Source organism: Monodon monoceros, unplaced genomic scaffold (assembly GCF_005190385.1).
Source record: "Monodon monoceros isolate NGI ecotype Baffin Bay Population unplaced genomic scaffold, NGI_Narwhal_1 Super_Scaffold_7, whole genome shotgun sequence".
NCBI classification, from domain to species: domain Eukaryota; kingdom Metazoa; phylum Chordata; class Mammalia; order Artiodactyla; family Monodontidae; genus Monodon; species Monodon monoceros.
Window position 1 is genome coordinate 56,852,322 of NW_021703784.1, and position 25,797 is coordinate 56,878,118.

At 47.1% G+C, this 25,797-nt stretch overlaps 1 protein-coding gene across 4 annotated transcripts in view; it reads left to right on the forward strand.

The window, feature by feature from the left end:
• FAM168A (family with sequence similarity 168 member A) overlaps nt 1–24,891 on the forward strand; it is a 201,692-nt gene extending 176,801 nt beyond the window's left edge. Inside the window, exons 4-10 of one of the 4 annotated variants that reach the window (XR_003791563.1) lie at nt 3,779–3,805; nt 8,936–9,061; nt 15,595–15,737; nt 16,578–16,752; nt 18,039–18,169; nt 18,891–19,450; nt 20,107–24,891. Coding sequence is in view for 3 of the 4 variants with exons in the window: in XM_029209513.1 (XP_029065346.1) it covers nt 3,779–3,805; nt 8,936–9,061; nt 15,595–15,737; nt 16,578–16,752; nt 18,039–18,151 (584 nt within the window). In the remaining variant the exon portion in view is untranslated. Of the gene's footprint in view, nt 1–3,778; nt 3,806–8,935; nt 9,062–15,594; nt 15,738–16,577; nt 16,753–18,038; nt 18,170–18,890 lie in introns of all 4 variants that reach the window. The other 3 variants (XM_029209513.1, XM_029209514.1, XM_029209516.1) reach the window with 3 other exon arrangements.
• Nucleotides 24,892–25,797: the final 906 nt, after the last annotated feature.

A 25,797-nucleotide genomic window follows, 5' to 3' on the forward strand; every position in this document is an offset into this window, starting at 1 on the left:
CCTGAGGCTGCCGTTGACACACACACACACACACACACACACACACATATCCTCGGTTTCCCCTGAGGCTGCCGTTGACACATATACACACACACACACACACACACCCTCGGTTTCCCCTGAGGCTGCTGTTGACACATATACACACACACACACCACCCACCCACCCCTTCCTGGACGTGGATTTGGAAGAGAGTGAGAGACTTGCCACATTTTCAAGCTGCAGCGAGGAACTTGTTTTTCAAAAATAATAAAGGCCCAACACTCCTTGGATAGAGGTTGAAATAGATTTGAAACTATCGAAGTTTGTTTCAGTTTGGGAGCAATGCAGAGGTTTTACCACCATCTTGACCCCCACGCTCAAAAAAAACAAGCCACTCTCAGCTGGTGCTTTAATACTCAAGGAGCAGGAGAAAGAATGTGGGCTCTGCAGTTAGTAAGTCCTGGGTTTGAATCCTGATTACTCAACTCACTAGTTGTGAGTCCTTAGACAAGTTACCTCACCTCTCTGAGAAATGTGCTACACCTACCTCATTGTTGTAGATGGTCTTATGTAAGTTCCTCTTCATTTACTCAACAAGTATTTATTTGCTGAATGTCCTCCCCACTAGAATAGAAAAAAGGAAGGATGCTGTCTTTGCCTGAAGTAGCTTACAGTCCATTTGGAAGCTGACGTGTGAACAAATTCGTGGCTGTACAGTGTGATGAATATTGTAAAAGGAATACGTACAAGAGGAGAGGAAGTGGAGGAGGGAACAACCTCTGCCTGGGGTTGAGGGTGTAGGGGAGGCTTCACAGAGGACCTAGCAGTGGAGACTTGAGGGAGAAATAAGAGGCATTCTTTTTTGGTTGTTGTTTTTTTGTTGGTTGTTTGTTTTTTTTGTTGGTTGGCTGTTTTTTTGTTGTTGCTGTTAAGAGGCATTCTTTTAAACATACAAAGGAAGAGTTGGGCATTCTAGGCAGAGTAGAGCCTGGGCAAAGACATGGAGGTGTGAGGAATGACACTGAAGAACCTTGAAGTAGTGAGAATGGTTGAAGCATAGGCTCTAGGGTGGCGGTGTAATAGATGAATCTGGACTACAGATGTGCGAGAGCCAGATTTGGAAAGGCCTTGAATGTCATGATAATACCCTCATTTTCTTGTTTAGTAATTATTTTTTTTAATACCATTTGTTTTATTTGGCAATTGTGACTTTTTAAAATAATTTATTTATATCTTATTTATTTTGGGCTGCTTTGGGTCTTCATTGCTGCGCAGGCTTTCTCTAGTTGTGGCGAGCGGGGGCTACTCTTTGTTGCCGTGTACATGCTTCTCATTGCGGTGGCTTCTCTAGTTGTGGAGCACGGGCTCTAGGTGCACAGGCTACAGTAGTTGTGGCGCGTGGGCTCAGTAGTTGTGGCTCGCAGGCTCTAGAGCGCAGGCTCAGTAGTTGTGGTGCATGGGCTTAGTTGCTCCACGGCATGTGGGATCTTCCCGGACCAGGTATCGAACCTGTGTCCCCTGCATCAGCAGGTGGATTCTTAACCACTTCGCCAACAGGGAAGTCCCTGCATGCATTCTTTTTTTTTTTTTTAATTTATTTATTTACTTATTTATTTATTTTTGGCTATATTGGGTCTTTTTTTTTAAATTTATTTAACTTATTTTTATTTTTGGCTGTGTTGGGTCTTCGTTGCTGCGCGCGGGCTTTCTCTAGTTGCAGTGAGCGGGGGCTACTCTTCATTGCAGAGTGCGGGCTTCCCATTGAGGTGGCTTCTCTTGTTGCAGAGCATGGGCTCTAGGCGCGCGGGCTTCTGTAGTTGTGTCTCATGGCCTCTAGAGCACAGACAGGCTCAGTAGTTGTGGCTCACGGGCTTAGTTGATCCACGGCATGTGGGATCTTCCCGGACCAGGGCTTGAACCTGTGTCCCTTTCATTGGCAGATGGATTCTTAACCACTGCGTCACCAGGGAAGCCCCCCGCATGGATTCTTAACCACAACATTATAGTTGCAGTTGGCTAGAGAGAAATTGAGGTGTTAGACTAGAGCAGTCAGATTAGAGAGGAAAGGGAGAGCAGACAGGAAGAGCCTGAGACTGTGGGGATGCGGGGAAGGGAGAGATTGGAAAGCTCCTGGCATGTGTAAAGTACTGATTAAGTTTTAATTTTAAAGCACACAAAATATCAACCCATGTCTAACTTGATTTTCCCCAATTTTACTTTTGAAAAGTCAACATATTTCTAAGCTGTGACTAAACCAACCCAGACCATTTTCTCACACAGTCCACTAGACAGGGTGGTATTAGCACATTGTGTCAGAAAGCCCCAAACTGGGAGTTGGAAGACTGGAGTTATAGCACTAACTCTGCTACTGATTTTGGTGTGACTTTGGGCAGATCCTTTTCCCTTTGGAGTTACACATACACACAACTGGTCCGTGTCATATGTTGGGAGGCTGGCCTCTGCTTCTACCAGGTCTCCTGACTGCAGTGGAGGAGCTGACTCAAGGTCAGAGAGGACAGTGTACGTACTCTCAGCTTCCTTCCAGAGCTGGCCGTTTGTGATGCTGAGAGATGCCTGCGGGATAGAAGCCTGCAAAGGAGCCAGGCTCTCAGGTTTAAATTCCTATCAGCTTTTTCAAGAAGACCAAGAAGTTGCTTCAGAAAGAGCTATTTTTAGCAGCTCTAAATACCCAAAGATGTCCTCTATCCAGGATGCAGGGAAATATTTCACTCCTTCATTGGTTCTGAAAGCAATGTGGGTACTTGAAGCTTTCTTCCAAGCTCTTAGTGACTTCAGGGATCTTACTTAAGAACTGTTTGGCCCCGCAGAAGGCAGAGCCAATAGAGACTTGTTTTCAAAATCTGGAGACCAAAAGATGGGTCATATTAATGGTAATCTGACTTGAAAATGAAGGGAAAGGATAAACAGGATAACTAATATAGGTAAAAATGAAATACCTCCTCACAAAAAAATCTGTTTATCAGTCGTTGTCATCTGTTGTCTCACTTGATTCCATAGCAGCATGTAAAGTACAATTACTGCCATTTTGCATATGATGAACCTGGGGAAGGGGAGGGAAAAGGAATTTGAGTTTTCTGAACACCTGCCGTGTTCCAGACACTATGCAAGTCTTGTCACAAATCTTAATTTTTTTTCCGTAATCTTGTGAGTTAGAGCTTCTTGCCTTCAGTTTTGCTCAGAGAGGTTAAATAACGTGTCCAAAGTTGCACAGCTAAAAAGCAGTGGAGCTCAGATTCAAAGCCAAGCTGTCTGCCCACAGTCTGTGCCCCTTGTACAGCACCATGCTCTCCCAGAGGTCTCAGGGAATTAAGTGCCTCTGCATTGGTCCCGGCCCTCTAGGACTTTAAACAGAGCTCTTCAGAGGCCAAAGATGATTGGTTTTGTCCCTGAACCTTTACCTCCTCTAGCACATAAAGCCTCTGTCATGTGTGAAGTCCCTTTGCAATGCTTCGGAGACTTGAAATTTATTCTTAGCATGGACAAGCAAAGAGCAGGAACTTGGACTTACATACTTCCAGGCAGCTTCTGGGTCAGCTGCCTGGAGGATGTCATGGCATCCAAGGACATACCCTTCCTCAATGAATGGGCTTTCCTGGATGGCAAGTCTGTCACCCTCTCCAGGGTAGAGGTACTTTGCACCCTCTGCGTTCACTGTTTCTTGCGTAGCCTGGGGGAAACTGCTTTTTTAAGACAAAGTTTGTTTTTGTAACTGCAATATGTACTACTTTGCACAGATTCTTAGTGGTAATTTCAACTAACATTTCTATCCAACAGAGTTTCAGTTCCTGCATTCAGCTTATGGTAGGAGAGCTATTTTTCCTCATCTGTATTATGGCCTATGAATGTGTTATCTCGTAACAAAAGTAGATCCCCTCTCCTTCCCTCCCCAAATCCCATCCCCTAGGCTTGGGCTCCCCCAGGTGGCTCAGCAGCAGTTCCTGAAGCATGCAGGAACATGTCTGATGGTGCAAAATCATGGGTTGGAGACACACACGAACCGTCCCCTAGGGCAGCAGTGAAGGATCATGGCACTAAAAGGCGTCTCTCCCCTTCCTCACCTCTGGGGTCCCATCTGACCGAGGTCAGAAACCTTTACCCTCACATGGCTGCTGAATTCAAACAAACAAGTGAACAAAAATTCCTGGGTCTCTATGGCTCCTCTGTTGGCTTTATGGCAGCCCCTGCGGAGGAGTACCTGGATTATGCCTGTAAGAATGCAAAACACCAGTCTGCCCCACGATCAGATTTTCCATCTCCATTGGCAGTCTCACATGTTTGAAGACCTGGTTAACTTTAGATACAATCTATTCCCTTAGCCCAGATCTTGAGCTCTGGCTCATTTGGGGGGCATTTTCCTGGATGGTGAGAGGTGAGGGTCAAGTGTGCTAATAAGCCAGGGACCAGAGCTGGATTCTCTGGGCAGTGTGGACTCCAGGCCCAAGGCACCACGGGAACTTCTGGGCACCTGTGAGGGTCCCAGCAGTGTAACTTGACTAGGTCCTTTTTTGTCATAGACAGGAAGGGACCATAGGAGGGACTTGCTGCTTTCACCACCCTCACCTGGGCTGCTCAGGACAATGTTTTCGTAAAGTCTCTGCACACTTTCTCGACTTTTAACCTTGAATTATTTGGATGTTGAAAATTGAATTTGTGTGTGGCACATCTTTTAGGAGATGAGCTGTGAAAATCTCTTCTTGCTGCTGCTGTGGGCTGCGTGATCTTGGGCAATTTGCTAATGTCTCCAGGCCATAGATAAAGTGTTTTATTCCAGATGATCTCTGAGGTCCCTTTAAATGCTAACAGGTTGCCCTCTTACAGTCTTATTCTTTCAATTTTGCTAGTCACAGACCCATTTCTCTTATTGTTTATGAGGAGTCGTGTTTGTTTGCCTCAGGATATATGAACTTGAACAGAAGACTCCATATGAAGTGAGAGAAGCTCTCCTGCCTCCTCACCTCTCCTGTTATAGCATCTGAAATAGAAATACTAAAGTGTATGTATGGAGCTCTTCTCTTCACAAAATGTTCTGTCCCAGACCCTAAGCTGGCCCTTTGAAGATACAAAGTTCAGTAAGACAGGGTTCCTGTTTTCAAGGAGCTCAAAGTTTAGCGGGGGAGATGGACAAACTAGCAAGTACAAGGGCTTCTAAGAATCACAGGAACTGGGATAGTGAACCAAGTGGGATACATGAGGGGGCTGTGATCAAGAAGTGGGGAAAAGAAAGGACTTCATAATAGAGGTGAGTCTTCAGCTCCTGGTTGATGGATTAATAAATGTCTACCAGGTGGTATTTGGGGAAGGACATGCCAGGAAGAGTGAGCAGTGTGAGCAAAAATACAGAGAAGTGATGCTTCTTGGCATAGTCTGGGAATGGTGAACAGTTTGTGTGGCTGTCATGTAGGGTTTGAGAGTGAGAACAGTGAGTCTGGAGAGATCATAGGACTAGATCACGAGGGGCCTTGAGTGCCACACAAGGAGTTAGGTAATGGAGAACCATGGAATGTTTTTAAGAAAGAAGTTTTTGTGATTAGGTTTAGGTCTTGGAAATATCACTCTGACTGCAGCTTGGAGATTGGAGTTGGCAGGTTTAAAAACAAACAGAACAGTGAGGAAGCAATTGCAATAATTTAGGTAAGAGGTGATGAGAGCTTCCATTGGAGCTGTCCACACCTGTGGGGATGGAAGAGTAGACAGACACCAGAATTAGAAACTGTAAGACTGGCTGACACTTGATCTTTGATCCTCACAATCAATACTATGAAGCAATCAAGGAGTGGTTATTATTGCCATTTTATGAGACAACAGATCTGAAGTTTAGAAAGGTATAGTGACTTGCCCAAGGTCCCACAGCTAATAAGTGGCACAGCCCAGGCTAGAACTCAGATTTCCTGACTTACTACATTGTTCAGGATGATGGTCCCTTGCTGCCTCTCCTCCTTGTAAGTGTGCTTAACAGATTGTTCAAGTGTCAGAGGGCGTGAGGGCCCCGTGTCCAGGGATGTGAACAACCCAGCACTTGGACGTGGGCCGCATGCTGTGACTGGGCCGTGGCCCTTCACTGCCATGGGTTCTCTCTCTTTTTTTAAATTGAGGAATAGTACATATATAGTACTACATAAAGTGCAAAAGTACGTAGTCTCAAACGTACACCTCAATAATATTTGACGTATATACACTTGTATTTATTCAAAATATAGACCATTTCTAGGAGTTGGTACCTTTCATGGCACCCAAGAACAGGCATACCTGTCAGAGCAGCGTCCTCTATTACCATGCCTCTAAAAGCTTCAGTTGGATTGTCTTCATCCCACAGCTGAGCTCTGAATCACTACCAGCAGCAGAATGGGTTTCTTTAGAATTGTATGTGGACGTATAGCTAACTAATGAGGAAGTCAAGTCGACAGCTGTTATTTGTTGTTTTTTATTTTCAGCCTTCGTATTTATCCAGTTATTTAAATTATTATGTATTCATATATACAGAAAAATATAGAAAATATTAGTATTTGTTTTCTTTATAATGAAACCAGAAGAAAATACCCACTTCTTCAGGAACATGTATAGGTTAGCTCACTTGCTCAGTTGGGAAACACATAATCAAAGGCACAGTCGCACTTGCTTCTTTCCTGGTTAATCTGGAACATTGTTTTACTGTGTGTAATGCTGTCTTGTTCACTCTCTGGTTGGCGTGTGGCTGTGTTGCATCCCCAGCTAGACCATAAATACCTGGTGTGCGGTGACCATGACCCACGTGTGTTCCTGTCCACCGTGGCGCTCCCCTCAGTGCTGAGTGCAGTGTAGGCCTCAGTCACTCTTTGGTTAATTTTGATTTACTTACTTTAATTGTCACACAGTCCTTTAGGCTAATGTCAGACTTTTGGCTCATGATTAAAATTATGGTAAAGATGCACCACTTGGGTTAAAAACTGGACCAGAACAGGTCCTCCAAATTCTCAGCAGCCAAATTTAGGCCTCCTGCTCCCTGGTGGATTCCTGTGGGGTCTTGAGGGCCTGGGCTTGCTCTATCTGACTTCTCAGAGCTACATGTTTCAGTTTTTAGGGAGTTGTTTTAGGTGGCCAGGGCTTTCCAGCCACATGGAGTGGCAGATTCTAAATCTGGAGCTATCTTAATAAGATTTTTCAACACTAATTGGGTCCTTTATTAATTCCCACCACTCCACCCATCCCTGCCCCCCAGGAAAAGAAACCCATGATAATTGTTTAAATTGACTGCCCTCCTCCTGTGTTGTCTGCAGAGTCATGTTGTAATGTCCAGCAAAGGCCCTGGACTCTGCATTGGAATTCTGCTGGATCTCCATTTTCTTCTACCAGAATTCTCCTTTTAGTGTCACTTCCCTGCCCCTGATTTCCTTCTTATTTCTCAGCATCCGCTGTATATATTGCGGGCCATTGATGCAAGCGCAGAGGCAGCCCAGAACAGCTATACTTCTATCCTTGGTTCAGCAAAAACAGTAGAGTCTTTGACCTCCTCCTCTGACCCCAGTACTTCCATGACTGAAGGAACCAGAGGCATTTCCTGTTACCTGGACAGGCAGAGGAGTTTATGGAGATCTCTCTGGAGGTGGATTATCCTTGTCCTGATGGAATGAGAGGGCATAGGCAAACTTGCTTCTCATACCACCCTGTCTTACCTAGCCCCTTGTTAAAATGTTTCACGTATATCCAACTGTTGCCAATACTAATATACTTTAAAACACCCCATATCCATGTCTCCCAAGACCTCATCTGAGTGGAAAAGATACTGTTAAAATCATTCTTCAGCCACAAGTAGAAATTTGGGTCAAGAATATTTCTCCTCGGGAATTCCCTGGCGGTCCTGTGGTTAGGACTCCCCGCTTTCACTGCCAAGGGCCCGTGTTCAATCCCTGGTCGGGGAACTTGGATCCCAAAAGCCGCGCGGTGTGGCCAAAAAAAAAAAAAAAATTTTTTTTGTCCCCTCTATTGTTTGAAAATATCAAGGGAGATACCTAAAATGTTAGGCAATCCCTCCCCCCATCCCCTTTGAAACCCTATTTCCTCTCTCCTTCCCTACAGGACACATGAAGGTAAGTTTTTTGAGTCACTCCCCACTTCTATTCCATAGGAAACATCATCCTTCAAATTTCTCAAGCTGAGCTTTGAGTCAGCCTGGGAAGTCTCTGCAGATTTCTTTCAAACTGAGCCTCATCTCTATTTCACACCTACCCCAAGTTTGACATTTGCTTTCTTAGTGGCCCAAAAGATCATCTCTAATTCATGAGGCGATATCTCAGGTGGAGCACCAGTAGCGCCTCAGCAGGAGACATAAAAGGTGCAAGAGGTTTGTCTGGCCCTGGCTAGGTCTACAGGAGAAGAGGTTTGCAGGTAGTGTCCCGCTGGACAGCCTTGCCTTGTAAGCCACCAAAGCTCAGTCCCTTTAGAGGAGATGGCAGTCCAGCAAGGTTCATGTCATGTGGTTATTAGTATTTTGGGGTCGCTCTTTGAAAACAATTTGTTAAATACACCTCCAGATGAGATTTCAGGCATAAAAAGGGGTACTCAGTTGATCTGGCCCAGTACATAGTCAAAGGCTCCGAGTTGCTACACGTTAACGAGCAGGTGGCTAAGGAGTATCCCAGAGTCTTAGGCTAGAATGTCAGGCAGTAGAAGGCAGTATTCATAAGCATTTTCATGGGTTTGGTAGTGGGTAGAAAATCCTGACTCCCCTACTTAGTATAAGCTTAGGTCTTCTCAGTTTCAAATCGTTTAGAAGGTCACTTCAGCACTCCTCCCAACCACTCACCCATCTCAGAAAGCTGAACCATCCTGTGTGTCTGAACAGGGCCCCTTGGGTTATATGTTTCCGTCCAGCTCAAGATCCTTGCTTTTGTGTCTGTGATTGGTGGTGCCCACTTCTTATTTCTGCCTAATGCCATTCTTGTGTCTTCCCTTAAGCAACTCTGCTGATGAAACAGGCCTGGCCACAGAACTCGTCTTCCTGTGGCACTGAAGGCACCTTCCACCTCCCAGTGGACACCGGGACCGAGAACCGAACTTACCAAGCATCCTCTGCGGCTTTCAGTAAATACAGCCTGTCTCCTCCTTTCCTTGTTCCCCTTGGCTGGGACTGATTTGCCTCTTAGGAAGAAAGGAAAGGGAACTTTTAAAACTGACATTTATAGGACACTGTTTTAAGAGGTTCTCTCTCCTACCCACCAAAAAATTCGCCCTCCTCATATAGAAACGGTCATCCTCTTTGATCACACACCCTGCTTTGAGGAGACACAAAGCAGTGAGGGAGAGAGAAGGAAGTACTCACCTGGCCAATGAGTTTGATGAGGGAAGGACTGTTACTGCATTTCAAGGGAAGGACAGAGGGCACTTTAAAGTCTTGTGGACTTTTGGACAGAGGGGATTCCTCCAACTAGCACAGGGTTTTTCAACCTCAGCACTGTGGACACGGGGAGCAGATAATTCTTGGTTGGGGGGCGGGCTGTCCTGTGCATATCCCTGGGGGCAAAATTGCCCCCTGCTTGAGAAACACTGCCCTCGTGGAGGCTACACTGTGAGAGCAAGGTATGTGCAGGAAGTCCTCGTGAAGGTTGGAAACCATCTGGCCTGTCAGATTGGTCACTTCACTTGAGGCTCAGTAGAGTGACTGATGGTTTCACCTTCACATCTGATTTTTAACACAAAATGGCTCCACTGGGTAAAATGAGGACGAGTGTTTAGAAATGACTGAGTGGCATTTTGACTCTGTATGAGGAAAAGCTTCGTGCCTTGTTGCAGTTGTCCAGAAGAGGAGTGGCTGGCTTTGGATGTGGTGAGTGCCAGTCTCTTAAGTTGTGCCAGCAAGGGCTGCACAGGCCCTCGGAGGGATGTTGCAGACTAGGCCCGATGGTTTGGGGTTCAGTGAAGTGTTAATCTATTAAGTAAGTAAATTAGAAGAATACATTGTATTTTAAATTTTTCTTTAAAATGTTATTTTCTCCTTAGCTGTCATTGCCCCTTCAGGTCAACATCAACTTACGTTTATACAACATAACTCTCACCTTTTGCAGAATATGTTTTCATGATCACCCTCTCATTTAATCTACACTATAGTCCTATTTGGGTGGATTTTTATTCCAGTTTGAAAGCTGAGGCTCAGAAAGGTAATATGCCCAATGCCATCCAACTGGTAAGCAGCACGACTAGAAAAGTGTATCACCCAAGTTAAGTTTCTATTACTGACTTTTTTCCTTGAGATTAAGTTTACTCTTATTTAAGAGAGGGATGATAGCAGTAGGGAATTTTTCCAGGTACCTATGATATTATATATGTAAATGGGCATATACATGCATATTCGGTCTTATATCTGCACGTATGGAGGTAGATGCATATAGACACACCTGCTGTAGTGTAGCAGAAAGAAGCCTGGAGTGGAAGACCAAAAGAGTTGGATTCTAGACTTGGTTCTGTGTAACCTTGGATAATTCATGTCTGTGCTTTGGACCTTGCTTTTTCCAAATGTAACATGAGTGGGTTGGACTAGGTCATCTTTAAGGTTTTCTCTAGCTATTAGGCTCCTGATTCTATCACCTTGGTGCTGTATACCCAATATCTTCCACTCTTTCAGGGGCCTCCTCTCTAGCTGCCCAGGCCAGTAGTTGGCCAACTAGCCTTTGTTCACACATCTCCAGGTATGGAGTATTCATTCCCTACAGAAGCAACCCTTTCCACAATGAGAAAGTCTGAGTATTAGAAGGCCTTGCCTTCTACTATGTTGACATCTTTCTAAAGTTCCACTGAAAAGTCCAGTAGCTATATCCCACTGTCCTCTCACAGGCTATCACAGTCCCTAGAAAGGGCCAAGATGTGCTCTCTTTCTTATAATCCGTAAATAGAGGTGGGATTGACTGGTCCTCCCATGTCCCACCAGAGTTCCTCCCAGCACACAGATTTTGTGGCTTCTAATACCACAGAAAACTCAGGGCACTTTGACAAATTCAATGTAATTTCACTAACACTTGCTAAGCCTGTTTGTAGTTAGGTCTCCCTTCTACTTATTCAGCACTCTCTTGTTCAGCTGCCAACAAGGAGACTGGGGGGTCAAGGCAAGAATCATACATAGAGCTTTGTCCAGACATATAAATCTGATAGTCAATAAACTGATCAGTCTAAAAGGCATCCTTAATGTGAGGATCAATGTGTTTGAAGGTGGTAGGGGCTCTACAACTGAAAAAGATTTATGACAGTGCAGAAGGATTGAAGAGAGGGCTGAAAAAGTTTTATCTTGCTAATGTACACACTCTCTTTATTACCCTATTTGATGGAGTCTAAAATTATGGTTAGCAACCTGAGAGAAAGAATAGGGTACCATAAACAAAGCCTCTTTCATAAGTCAGGGCTGGGACGGCTAGTAATCAAATTCCTTTTTCCTTTCACAATATTGCCTTTAATGAAATGAAGACACAAAGGCCAATATACCAAATGTCCAAGATTGGACTACAGAGATGTATAATTTCAGAAATGAGCTCTGCCCAGGGCATGGTAAGCCCTGAACTCTGGGCCCAGCCCTGCACTGATTTGCTGTGCAGTTTGGGGAAAGTTGCTGCTCCCCTGGGCTCTAGGTTCTTCATCTGAATTGGAGAGGATTGAATTCAAGTCTCTAATGTCCTTAAGGTATAGCATTCCAAAGTCCTAATTCTGTAACCTTCAGACGGAGGTAGAACTCTTTTCAGGAGACCCAGGCCCTGAGTGAGTGAGTTGAATCTGAGTTCATTTGAGCAAAATCAGTGAGTTTCTGTTTTGACTTGGTTTTGTTTCATATTTGTTTGCATCAAATCCAACGGCTTTTTTTTTTTTAACTTAGGTGCATAAAGTAATAAACACTGAATTTTGTGATACCCAAGGTAGCCCAGGCTACAGCCCCAGGGGAATTTCCAGTGATCGTCAGGGGTATGGACAGGACCATCAGTCAGTTGTGGAATGTCCTCTGCAATGATTTTCTAATAGAAGTCCCACTGAAATACTCAGAACGTAGAATATCAGCACTAGAAAGGTCCTCTGATATTATCTGGTCCAGTGAAGGTATTCCTTGAGAGAAGAATTGACCTGAATCACTGACAGAGCCCAGGACTGGGACCACTGTAGTCAGAGGAGGGAACATTGAGTCCTGGGTCCTCGTGAGCCTTCGCTCATTTGCTCGCGTCTCATCTGTGAAACGTTTGCATTGGTCTTGATGATCTCTAAGGTCTTTTCTAGCTCTGCAGTTCTGCTTCTCCCTTCTCAACCTGTCTGGACAAATAGGCAAGGCCTTCTTCTCCAGCATCATCTTTTCGGCCACCCAGTGTGTTTTGGCTACTGATTTGTATTTTGAGTTTGTGTGTGTCTCATTTCATAACATGAAGAAAGGATACATTTGTAGACAAGGTTATTCTTGGATGTGGAAACCAAATTCTACTGCAGTCTCTTGGAACCTTTTGATTTTCCTCAGAGGGATAATCTCAACACTTTGTAAGATGGTTGTCCTTGTGACAGAGAGGGTTAGTGCAGGCTTCCTCAGAGGATAAAACTTCAGCACACATTCTCTGGCAGCATAAAGGAAAGTCACCAGCACTGTTGGCCTGTTATCTTTAAAGAATCTAAAAATCATGGCATTTTAAACCATCAAATTTTAGAATCTTAGAATCCTGGAGTCTGTGTTCCAAGCTGGATCACACCATAAAATTCATACTAGTTTAACCTCCTATGTACTGTCATCTTTCAGACCAGTCTCTGCTTGTATACCCCCTAGAACAGGAAGCTTACTATCTCTCTATACAGTGAAAGAGAAAAGAATAATAGCTAACCTTTATGAACTGCTTTTAATGTGTCAGGCATTCTTTTAAGGGCTTTGCACTTATTAGTTAATGTATTCATCACAGTAACCCTATGAAGTAAGTGCTATTATTATCCCCATTTAATAGATGAGGAGACAGATGTATTCTACAGCTGTTAAGTAGGAGGGCTGGGGTTTGGACCCAGGCAGTCAGTCTGGCTCCAGACTACTTATAATCACAACCCTGTGCTGTGTGGCTTTCAGAGACAGGCATCTTAGGATTCAGGGGTGTCCTGCCCTCCTGCATGGAAGAGAGGTGCTCTCCACTCTGGCAGGACTCCCCATAACCTGTTTTATTCCTTTAAATCAGAAGTTAGCAGGCTTTTCCTGTAAAGGCCAGATAATAAATATCTTAGGCTTTTGGGGCCTTATGATGTCTGCCATAACTACCATTCTACCAGTAAAGCAGCCATAGTCAGTATGTAAATGAATGGGCATGGCTGTGTTACGGTAAAATTTGATTTACCAAAACAAGCTACAGTCACACACAAAATTGTAGTTTGCATGTTTTAAATGTGAATAGGATGAGTAAAAGATCCTGTGGTAAAACAAATTTGGAAATAGTCTCCTGCATATCCCTATCTTGGAGATTCACAGTTCATCCTATCATTTTAAAACTTCTCAGTGTCATGGAATAAAACCTATTTTCTCTCTTATTTTATATTTCTCCTCCTCCTCCCCCTCTTCCCCCTTCCCTCCCACCTTCTCCTTGTCTTTTTTTTTTTTTGGCGGGGGGGGGGTGGCAAAATAACACTTAGGATCCCTTGTATACTCTTGGGACACACCCATCTTGAGAATCCCCTTTTACAGACAAGTAAACTGTGTCTCCAAGGTGAAGTACACCTCAAATAGCTCCTTCTAGATGTCTGCAAACCTAGACTCCCTGTCTTCCCCACAGTATCTGTTTCTCCTCCTGTGACCACATTTCATGATTAGCTGCACAATCTAGAAACTTGGAGGAACCTGCTCTAGACTTTTTCCGCAACTGACTCGTACCTCCGCTTCCAGTTAGTTTCTAGTTCTTATCAGTGCTACCTTCTCATTAATGTATTTTTCCAGCCCCATTGCTACTTACTTCCCAAGCATATTTGACCACAAAATCAGTTTCTCCAGTTTCTCATGGAACAAACTATGGGTCTGCAGGTGGAAAGATAAATGACATGATTCCAGGGGAGAGGGCAGGACAGCTTTTCGGTGATGCCTTGGGTGGTGACTAAATAACAGCTCTCATACCCTTCTGAGTAGCTCATCAGGGGCAGGGGGTCACCATGCCAAAGCTGTGGTGTGACTTGAGAGAGATTTGTGACTGTGTGGCAGCTTGCTTTAACTTGGGGTTAGGGTAGAAGAGACCCAGGGTCTTCAGAAAAATGGGATTTTAGTTCAGGAAGAGATCTTCATTCTTAGCCTTCTAATTTTACAAAATAGGAACCAAGGCCCAGAGACTTGCCAGTAATCACAGCAGATTGGAGGAAATCCTGGCCTGAAGCCTGGACCTCTTCTCTTCCAGTAAAGCACCCTTTTCACTCTGGCCCCAGTCCCTTCTTGTAAAAACAGCCCCATGTTACTGAAAGGGTCCTTGGTGAGCATCTTGTAGGAGAAAGACCTGAGGCCAAGAGAGGTTCAGTGATGTGTCAGCCAGACCAAGCCAGGACGGGGACAGGGAAGAAGCCCCAGCGGCACCCCATTGGACATCCAAAGCCAGGATCCCTTGGCACTGTCCCTTCAACTCAGAAAGAAGGTGGTGTTCCTAAAAAGACTTGCTCTTTCTGAACCCCAGGATCCCCTAGTACAGAGTAAGAGAGTGGGGGCTACTTGATGATCCCTTGGGTTCCAAAGAATCATTCCATTTTGTGATTCTCTAAGAACACAGTCTTGTTCCTGAGTGATTCATGTTTCAGGTTTTTCCCGCGAACTTAGGATCTGACTCTCTTTTCCAGAAAATTCAAAGGCAGCACAATTTGTTTGAATGGCTGATTGTGAGCTTCCTGGGGCCTGACTTCTCAGCCCCTACCCAGCTTCAGTCCACCCTGCTGACCCCACATGGCCTGGGTTCCAGGTCGATGTGAACCTTTTTGATCCTTGACTTCAGTCTTTCAGACAGTGGTGGCCCTCCCCCAAACCCCAGGAGGGGAGGAAAGGCCAGCTGTGTAGAGCAAAGTTTTTCAGCATCCCAGAAGATGAGGGTCTCTGAATGGGGTTTTCAGTGGGGTTTCCACCTTAAAACTTGGCAGGGAAGAAGGGGAACATGGTGGAGGGCAGTCCAAAAAGGGAGAGAGATAAAAGGAGAAAAAGAGAGAATACAGGAGAAAGCAAGACAGAAGCAGCAGCAGAGGATGCCCTGAGGTGCTGAGTACGGAGACAGAAAAGCAAGAGGAGAGAGTGCAGTATAGCGCGAGCAGGTTGAGGGTCTCCCGTCCATGCACACCTGCCTGTCTCATGGCACATGGCTCAGAGTCCCAGACTGTTTGAGCTGCAAGGGTCCCTTAAGAGATCATCTGGTCCCAGCCTCTTATTTTATAGATCAGAGCCCTGAGACAGAGAAATAAAAGATGCCACACATGCAGCCACTGAGGGAGCTGCCTCTGGGGCCCGGGCTCTCTGGGTGGAGCCCTGTTCCCTGTCTGTTCTCATCTGTGTTTCCAGCCTGGATTCAGCCCATGTTTGTCTGGGGAGTCGTTGACTGGGACCTGCTGCCTTCCAGCGATGCTGTTCTGCCAACTAATTGAAAGTTTCTCTTATTGCCTTGGTACAGGATATACTGCGGGGACACCATACAAGGTCCCACCGACCCAGAGTAATACTGCTCCGCCCCCCTACTCCCCATCACCCAACCCCTATCAGACGGCCATGTATCCCATCAGAAGTGCCTACCCCCAGCAGAATCTGTATGCCCAGGTAGGTACATGTAGAAGCCCGGGACCACTTCTTCTGCAGGTAAAGGAGCCACCAGCCTGGGTAGGGTGGAGGGGGGTGAAGAAGAGAGTTCGTGGCTCTGATGAACTGTCGCTGTTGTGTCATTAAAACAATAACCTTGCAGTCTACACACTCCCCCAGTCTACCTCAGTCCACAGTCTGAGGCTCTTGTTATTATTTAGCAAAAACATTTGAGAAGCTCTGGATTAAGATGATCCAGAACGCCCTGTCTACTCTGCCCAAAGGTCAGCAGACCTGTGGGGCTGTGACAGCACAAAGCAGTCATGTGATCCAGGCAGTGGGATGTCACCTCAGACTATTGTCTCCATCCTCAACCTTTTTTGCCTCCAGGGAAATAGATAGTAAGAGACATTTGGGGAAGTGCTCTGCATTTATGACATTTTTCCAGTATGTAGAATGGCAGCATTCACACCAGTATGATACTCCCACCAGTAATCTCTCATGTGTGCACATGCACAGTGCTCTGAAGTTCACCAGCCTCGTCCACAGCCCTCTTCACTCACTGATCGTGGTCCCTACCTTTATATTTTAAGCAGTCTAAGAAGAAGCACATTGCAATAAGATAAACATAGTAGATCATCATAGCAGCCCTAGGAGCGAGGCAGGACAGGGTTCAAGCCTTATTTTTCAGACCAGAAGCTGAGCCCAGCACTGAACTGTCCACAGCCATGTAGAAGACAGAAGCAGAGCCCCAGACCTTGTGTCCCTGGGCCAGAGCTTCTCTGACCCCATCCCTTAGGGTTTGGGACAGGCTCCCCTCCTCTCCCGAAGCCTGTGTGACCTCAGCCTTTTTTCCCCCAGGGAGCCTACTACACACAGCCGGTGTACGCTGCCCAGCCCCATGTCATCCACCACACCACGGTCGTCCAGCCCAACAGCATTCCCTCTGCCATCTACCCGGCGCCTGTCGCTGCTCCCAGGACCAATGGTGTGGCCATGGGCATGGTGGCCGGCACCACCATGGCGATGTCAGCAGGTAAGGGCAACATCTGTGTTGGTGTCCATCCCCTTCCTCCAGGAACTCATGACAGTGGAGAACACAGTCATAGAATCGATTGTAGCAAAGCATGAAGAATTCTATGCCTGGGGGTTCTAGGAACACAGGGATGGGGAAGATTTCACCAAGGAGGACATATTGAGCTAGGCCTTAAAGGGTGAACAGAGGCTAACCAGAGAGACGAAAAAGGGAAGGGCAGTCCAGGGGTAAAAAACATGGGTAAAGCACATGCACAGAATGGAAATGGTCTAAATCACTTAGAAAATAGGGGCATGGAGTTGGAAGGGTGGCTGGAATAGTTGTCAGAGATAAAGTGGTGGAGAGTCTTGAATACCTTTAGGTAACGGGGAGATAGAAAGGGGTTTAAGCAGAGGAGAGATGGAGTTTGGTTTAATCATTCTCTCTGGCTGCAAGGTGGAGGCAGGCTTAGCCAGGGGGAAGCTCTGGTTTAGAGGAGACATGATGATGCTAGGACTCTGGTAGCAGCAGGGTTCCAGAAAGGAGGGCATAGGGCAATGTTATTTAGCAGGCAGGAGCTTAAGGACCTGTCCAATAATTAATTGTGAGGCTTAGGAGAAGCAGGAGTCCAAGAGGACCCCTTCTCCATATCTGGCTTACTCCAGAAACCCTGCCCTTCGGGAACCTTGAGAATGGGGGCAGGGAGAGATGCCAGAGGAAGAGCAGGTTTAGGGAAGTCTTTGGATGAACTGGCATTAAAAAGAAAGGCATGAGAAGAAAAGAGGGCTCTGAATAACCTTTAGAGACCCAACTTTCAAAGAATCAGCTAGGTCACCTTCTGGGGGAAGAGAGTATGAGGGGTTGAGTGGACAGGAGGTGGGAGTTGGGATTTTATTCTGCCCCCTAATGTAGGCGTTGTTGAGGCCTCTCACTCCCCAGATCAGGTCAGCAAGATATTGAATGTCTGCTGGGTGCCAGCCTTGTTGGTTGGGTCCTGGGGACCAAATACTGATAGATCAGACCAGAACCCTACCCGTAGGAACAACTAGGTTAGTGGGAACACAACGATGTGAACCAGCGATCACCACTCAGTGTGATGTTGGTGCAGTGAGGGGAGCATACAAAGAAGGGTGAAAGGAGGCCACTGAAGATGAGTGAGTGACTGTCCTGGAGAATGAGGAACGCTTCCCCTGGCAAGATGTGGAAGGGTGGGCAGCAGCTGTGTGAAAGGCTGTGGCTTCATCCTCTTCATCCCAGCGCTCTGGGACGGCCTCATCAGGTTTACTCTTCTCTCTCTGGATGCTCAGGTACCCTGCTGACTGCACCCCAGCACACCGCGATTGGGGCGCACCCTGTCTCCATGCCAGCATACAGGGCCCAAGGGACCCCTGCGTACAGCTATGTGCCCCCGCACTGGTAAAGCCTGCATCCCATCCAAGTGAGTGGGGCCCAGGGTGGGAGAGGTAGGAGGGTGACAAAACAGAATTGTTTCAAAGCCCCTGTCTTGGTCTGAAGCACAGGTGTCAGCAAGGGGCAGGTGACAGTTACCAGTTACTTTCCTGCTCCAGGTTCAGTAATATCACTCTTAATAATAACTGTAACTTTATATATATTCTAGATACTTAACGTATGCTCTCTCATGATCATCACAGTAGCTCTGTGAAATAAGGATCATTAGCTCTATTTTACAGATAAATACATAGTTCAACATCACTTAACCAGTAAAAACTGGGACTTGAACTCCAATCCTCTAGTACTAAATTCTGTGCTCTTTACCATACAGTCTTCAGGCTCTCTACCTGTGGGCCCCATTCTTCCAATGAACTTTTACCTCAGTCAGATGTTGGCTCTGACTGGGGCCAGGCAGAAACCCTGGGCCATCCCCACCACCAGATTCCTTGCTGCCCTCCGCAGCTGCTGAGGCAGTGCCGGTGAACTGCAGGGCTCCAGGGATTTGAAAATCCTCTGCCCTACTTCCTCATCTCCCCTGCTCTCCTCCTCCAGGAGCTCTTGGCACTGGACGGGAAACAGGCAGCTCCACTGGGAAGGCACAGAGGGCTCCACTTAGGGCTCCCAGCGTGAGGGAGGGGGTCCAGTAGCTTCCTGAAGTGGCCTCAGGGATATCACTGTCACTAACGGCCTTCCCCTTCCTCCCCCAGATCTGGAGTCACACATTGTATGCAACTACTCAAGTCTTACACAGGTGCTGGAGCAGCTCCCTAGCAGCACCACCTCTATTTGCAAGAAGAGACAACGGAAGTGCAAGGGTCACTTTATGCATCTTTAACGGTTTTGGTTTTTATTTTCGGTTTTTGTAAAAGCTGCTTTTTCTAATCTCCTGCCTCTCCCCACTGTCCCCCTTTTAGCCACTGCCCTTCCAGCTCTAGCCCTCCTCCTACCTGACCAGGCACATCCTCTCTGCTCTTCATTTCTTCCCCAAGAATCCAGTCCCGGGAGCCTAGTCTAGCAGCAGTCAGAGAGTGGGGTCTGTTGCAGTGGTTCAGCTGAACGCGCAATTTCCTTTGAAGAGCATGAGAGACGTGATCCTCAGGTCCAGGGTAGGAACTCAGAGCTGTTGAGCAGGCCACATCTCTGGGGGATTGTTTCTTTTTTGATTTTCCTCAAGCAGGATTAGTTTAAGACATTACCATGTCCTGACACAAATGAAATCTCCTCTGAGAACCATCGCAACAGACCAAGAACAAAACCACCTGATTAGGTAGGAGTGTTCATAGCAGCTTAATAATACCCCAGATCAGAACCTGGGAAAACCAGATTCTTTCTTTGGGAGAACTTGGGGGAGGGTGGGGGGGGGAGGGCACTATGGAAAGGAAGAGGGAAGAGGGTCAAGAGGCGCTTGCCTGCTGGCTTTGGTTGGTAAGGTCTCTGGCCAAATTGTCTGGGCCTGGACCCTCTAACTTGCACAGTGATGTTAACTGACTTGGCACTTCCTCAGAAGGTGATTTTGACCTCAGACCTACCAAGCAGCTGCAGGGTGGTGGGATCCCAGCCTCCCAAAGCCTTGGAAGGCCAGGTGTCCTGTGTAATCCAGACCTTGGCCCCTGGGCCCTCATGGATCCACTCTAATGAGGAGCTTGCTCCTGATTAGAGTGGAAACCTATGGCATTTCTCTCCCTTCCCTTTGCCCTTCCCACTGCCAGGGCTCACCTGTCTGTCCATGGCGCTGGCAGACAGGCCAAGTTCTTGGTTACCTTGTGCCATTCATGGCCACAGTGAAGGAACCACATTCCAGGCGGGTGCTGGCAGCTCTGAAGGTCAGGATAGTGAAGGAAAAGCAATAGCAATAAACACTTCATAGACTCATGGAACTGAAGGGACCTTAGCAACCATCTCATCCATTCCCCTGTTTGACAGATGAGGAAGCTGAGGCCCAGAGAAGCGGAAAGGACTTCCCTAGACCTTGCAGTAAATCAGCATTAAATGCAGCCTTCCTGCCTGGGGCATGTTGCCCATGAAAATTTACCTAGGGATGGATTGGCTTGGTTTTGTAAAAATGAAGTCAGCAGTGCCCACACCTGGTGAGCTCGGGAACAGTCTCTGGGCTTTTGTTTCTGCTCTTTCCCTCCATGGATTCCAAAGGCAGGGATTGAAGACTGGGCAGAGGTGACATGGCAGATGGCAGGAACAGAAATTGCAAATGAAGAAATAGCATTTGGAAATTCTGTGAAGACATCTGGAACTCTCATCCTATACCTGACTCCAGCCCTAGGGATGGCTGAAAAGGAGTCCATGCTTTTAAGACAGTAGCCCCTCATCCTGAGAGGAGAGGAGGAGGAGACACGGGCTCTCCTGGGAGAAGAGGGACGCACTGGTCTCAGCCAGGAGCCCGGTAGTCTAGCACTGTCCCCCCTACTCCCAGCACTTGGCTGGGCCAGCAGCCCCTTTGGGGATGCGGGGAGAGGAACATTTTACTGTACAGAATGGAATCATTGATAACATTTATAACTTTTAAATAACTCTCTTCATTTGAAATTCATGCATACTTGGACATAATCCCTACCCCTACCTGCCGTGTCTCCCTAAAGGAGGAGAAAATCAGGAAGCCCTTGGGCCAGAAGGACCTCAGAGGCTATCTGGCTGTTCCCAGGAGGGCAAAGCCCAGCAGCATCCTCAACCCAGAGCCAGGAGTTGAGGGCCCACCTTCTTGGCTTTCCAGGGAAATGCAGCACTGGTAAGGAGAAGCCCAGCTGTCCTAAATTAAATGGTCTGTTCTGGGGTGCTGAAGAGGTTTCATTTTAAAACAATAGGAAGTTTTCCAGTGTTAATCCATTTTTTGCAAATACCTCCTCCTACTCTCTGGTTTTCTAAGGGTGGGTGAAGGTTGTTTTAGATTATGTCATACATGTTTAGAAAATGCCAAAATAATAATAATGATTATAATAATAATAGGAAACCTTTGCATTTGTCAGGTGCCTCATAGACTTCAGAGCACTTCACAGCCTTTAATTTACTGGCCGAGAGAAAGGGTCAGAGTTATTACACCCATTTGACAAATGAGGAAACTGGTTCTAAAAGGAAAGGGAACTTGCCCAAAGTGAGCAGAATGCTGGTATCCTGACAAGCTTCCCTGAACCCTGCTGCCTCCAGATGGGCTAGGGTAGGACCACAGAGAGAAGGAAAAAGGGAGGAGATCTAGGAATGACCTTTTTATTTTTGTTCATTCTATACCAGTAAGTAAAAACTAACATCTAGTACCTGACAGTTCACAAAGCAGTTTCATATCCATCATCTGGTTTAACCCTGTGAAATAGATTATTCTCTCATTTGATCCATGAGGAAACTGAGACTTGGAAAAGCAAAGTGACTTGCTCATAAGTGGCAGAGCCATTTGAATCCCAGCCTGCTGCCTCTGTCCCTGCAGTCTGAATCCACACACGGCTCATGGACAGAAACATCAATGCTCAGTACCCTCTCTTAGCCCTAGTATGTAATTCAAGATCAAAGACAGGCCCCAAGGCAAAAACAAGGTGTGAAAAGGCTGTGGTCTGGAAGAGCCCAGGCCCAGCGCCCCTTTTTCAGCCTGAGCCACTGGAGTCCCAGTTCAGCTGGCCTCACCCTTTTTGCTTTGACAGAGATCCACAAGCCTGGCCAAGCTTGGGGAGTCATTGCAGAGGGACTGAGCCCAGGAGAACAGGGGCAGTACACTACTGTGGTAGTGGTAGCCTGTGGTAGGATGAGAGCACACCTGGTAGGATCACAGGCGTCTGTTGGGAGGTACCATGGGTGTTATCCAAAGATACTGGATGGCCCAGTGGTCAAGCTGGACAGAGGTCAGAGCTGGAAGGGCCCTGCCATTGTAGGAAGGCCAGCAAGCCAGAAAGGACAAGGGGTGTGCCCACATACATAGCAAGCTACAGCGTGGCACCAGCAAAGCCCTCTCTCCACCCCACTCCACTACCTCTCCCTAGTACCACAGGCTTGGTGGCCAGGGTCAGGGGTACAGGTGGTTCCAGTCACCAGCCAACCCTCTTGGCTTCTGCCACTTCTACCTGGCTCCTCTTCATTAGCCTGGGGTCTAGGAAGCTGGAGTCTGGAGTGCCCCCAAGTGGTTAAGAGCCTGGAATTTATCTTTCTGCCGCGTTCTGGAAAAATGTATTTAATTTCTTCCCCATGAGACAGGGCAGTTGCTGCTGTTCCTCTTTCTCTCCTGGCAGTGACCCAAAAGTACGTATCCCACTCCTGTATCTTGAAAAAGGACACTCGCACCTGTCCAGAGTTTTCTGTCTGTGTACAAAGTACTTCAACATTGATTGCCAAAAATCCCCATTTTGTAGATGGAAAAACTAAGTCTCAGAAGGCTTAAGAGACTTGCCAAAGGTCACACAGCTCATAAGAGAAAGAGCCAAGATTTGAACTGTTTAAATCCTCTGCTTTCTGCTGGCACCTGCTGGGTCTGGGTGGCAGGCATGCAGAAGGGATGGGCTCCCTATCTGCCCCCAAACAGGAAGACCCCACGGAAACCTGGGGAGCTCAGTCCTGCCAACTGAGCAGATTTTTATGAGGAGCCCTGGGAACCCAGAGGCATATCCAGATGGCAGCACCCAGAGGATGAGAATTTGCAAGAAAAGGCTTAACTTGAGCAAAACATTTTGGGGTCATGAGGTTTAGGACTGAAGACATGTTCAAGGGCAGCCCCAGGCACCTGTCCGTTGAAAGACCCATGTCCCTGGGAAGCCTGCGTACCCTTACTTTCTGACCCTGGAGAGCCTGCCCACTGTCCAGACCTGGCGAGTTGGCACTTCCAGGGGACCTGGTGTAGCCCTGAATGGCCAAAAGCACATCTGACTCAAGTCTCTGGGCCTGTTTTTCCCCTGGGTGAGGACCAGGATCTAGAGAGACACTGTGCAGTCCTTTCTCCCTGTCCCAACTCTGACCCTTGGGCACCCAAAGTGTTCCAAGTTTGAGGAATCCCACTCCCAGAGATCTGGGAGTGCTTCTTCGGAGAGGCTGGCTTTGTTCTGAGTAGGCTTCAGAAATGAATCACATGGAGCATAAAAGTAGTGCAGATCCTCTGGTCACCAAGTTCTGGTGTCCTCACTGTACAGACAGGACTCTGGCTGAGTCAGGCCTGGAGCCCTGCATATCAGATCCTCAGCTCTGCTCTGTGGCCAGAGAGGGAGGGCCTAGACGGCATGGGTCTTGGAGTGCTCTTGGCCCCAGCACTGTGGTTGAAGCAGTCATTTAGATGTCACCATGGCATTTTCTCCTCAGTTGCTGTTGAGTGAAAGTATGTGGAAGCTCTGCTTTTCCATCCTGTATTCCACATCACATAGGATATGTGGTCCCCAGCTGCTTGCCAAGCTTGGGAATCCGGAGGGGGCAGGTGAGGAGGCTCCATACTCGTGTCCAGCCCCAGGGGAATCCAGGCCAGACCTACCTCCAAAAGCAGGATCACAGCAGAGGAGACCCAGCCAGGCTAACATCTAATTCCACACCTGAGCCTCTGAGAGCTCAGCCTACTATGGGTGTGCCAGGCTGGTGGCAGGATTTGTCCTTTACCTGTCCATGTTCCCTTCTCCTAGATAACTTGTTTCTGAAATTAGGCATTACGTGGTTCTAGGGCCCAGCCTTTAAAATTCCTGACAGGCCAGTTTCAACATTCCATAACCAACCTTGCCTGAGCCAGACTTGGGTCTCACTCCCTCACTTTCTCCAATGGGTGTTTTCTATCTTGCACGCTGTTGAGTCCAGCCCAGTGGTAGGTGATTGGGGTTGGTTGTCACAGAGCCAGACAGGGAAACTAGAACTCTTGCTTCCCTGTGGCTGCATGCGTAGTCCCTGGGTATTCTTGCTGTGGCAGTGAGGCCCTGTACCTAGTCCAGCTCCTGGTAGAGGGGGTATTTTCCTTTCTGAGGAGAACAGATATAACAGCCTTGCTGATAAGTACCAGCCCATAGGACTCAAATGGGTGAAGTCATCTTTGGGCCTGACCCCAGCAAGACCAGCATCTCCAGGCTCCAGCCTTCCTCCTCATGCCTGAGAGTCAGGGAAAGAGTGGGACTGCCCAAAGACCACCTTCTTGGGTCAGCCAGATTATCTGGATCTGTGGTGGCACTCCAGCTCTTCCTTACCCAAGGGGATGTAAGGCCAGGCCTCTAGCAATGTGGAGTTGTCTGTAGTGACCTTTAAAGGCCCAAGGGCCTGTTCCCATCTCCTAACTAAAAGGTATCTTCATCCCTGTTCATGTCACACGACAGAGAAAACTTGTTCTCGTGACATGTACCATCCCTGTGAGAGAGCGTTGTGTATGATTTTGTATTTTTTAATTCATTTTAATCTACAGGTTGGAATCTAATTTTTAAATTTTATTGGAACTCACATTTTAAAAAGAAAAACATTTAAAATAATAATAATAAACATTTGACCAGTGTCTTCCAAGTAGTTTGATCAAAGAACTTATAGGTGTTTTCAAAACACAGCCTGGAGTGTAAAGATTGGAAAGCCCCATGGCCTCGCTTGTGTGTATGAAGTGTAAATCTGGTTTTGTTTTGTTGTTTTGGATTCTTTTGGGTTTTTGTTTCATTTTGTTTTGAAGATCAGATAGTGATCACTCTGAAAGATTGAAGCCAAGAATTTGTAACTATGATATTTACTGTAAGCTGTAGAACATTCAATAACTATTAAAAAATTTCCAAAAAACGTCTGGGGTGACCAGACTGGTGGTTCTTGGGGGAGGGGGACACAGACACCTCCTGGGCCAGTGAGAGTCCCCTGGGTTTCTTCCCAAGTTGATCCTAAACTTGTTTTCACCAGTCAGGTAACACCTACGCTGCATCTCCGGGGAGGCCCTGGGACTCACAGTTGGGCCTGGGAAGTGGCCGTCGGCACCTGGACTAAGGTGTGTGATACCGAGTGCCCACCATGTGGCCAGCACTGTGCTTTATGCTTCGCAACTCATAATCCTCACAGCAGGATGGGAGGTGAGCCCTGTTGTTAGCCCTGTCCTTGGTAGTGGGCAGCTAAGGAGGGTTAAGTAAGTACCTCGACCAAGGTTACAGAGCTAGTGAGGGGCGGAGTTGGAACTTACACTTGGTTTGGCTCCAAAGCCCAGGCACCAAGCCCCAAGCCCCACATTCTCCTGCCCACCCTGGAGGAGGCAATGCCTGTAACTCACTTCAAGGGTAAATTGGTCAGGTGGGAAACCAAGGGAAGGGCTTAGTGTGGTTTGTAGTCCCAGAAGGACAGTTGAAGGCAGTCATATGGTCTCCATCCAAATGGTCATCAAGTGCTGTCAGTTTTATTTACATCCTAAACATCTCTCTCTTGTCCAGGCCTGGGCTTCTCTCCCTGGTTATCACAGCCACCATCCCATCCTAGGGCCTGGCCCCTGCAGTCCACGCTCTCCCAGCCTCCAGGTATTCAGCTTCCTCAAATGGAGAGAATACTTGAGGCCCAAAGAGGCTAAGTGACCTGGCTGTAACTAACACTCAGGACTCCTGACACTCGAGCCCTTTCCACCAAACCGTACCCTGGGCCTCCATAATGCCTTCCCCAGTTTCCTCTCCTGTCCTCACCTGACATGAAACTTATTCTCCCTCCCTTGCG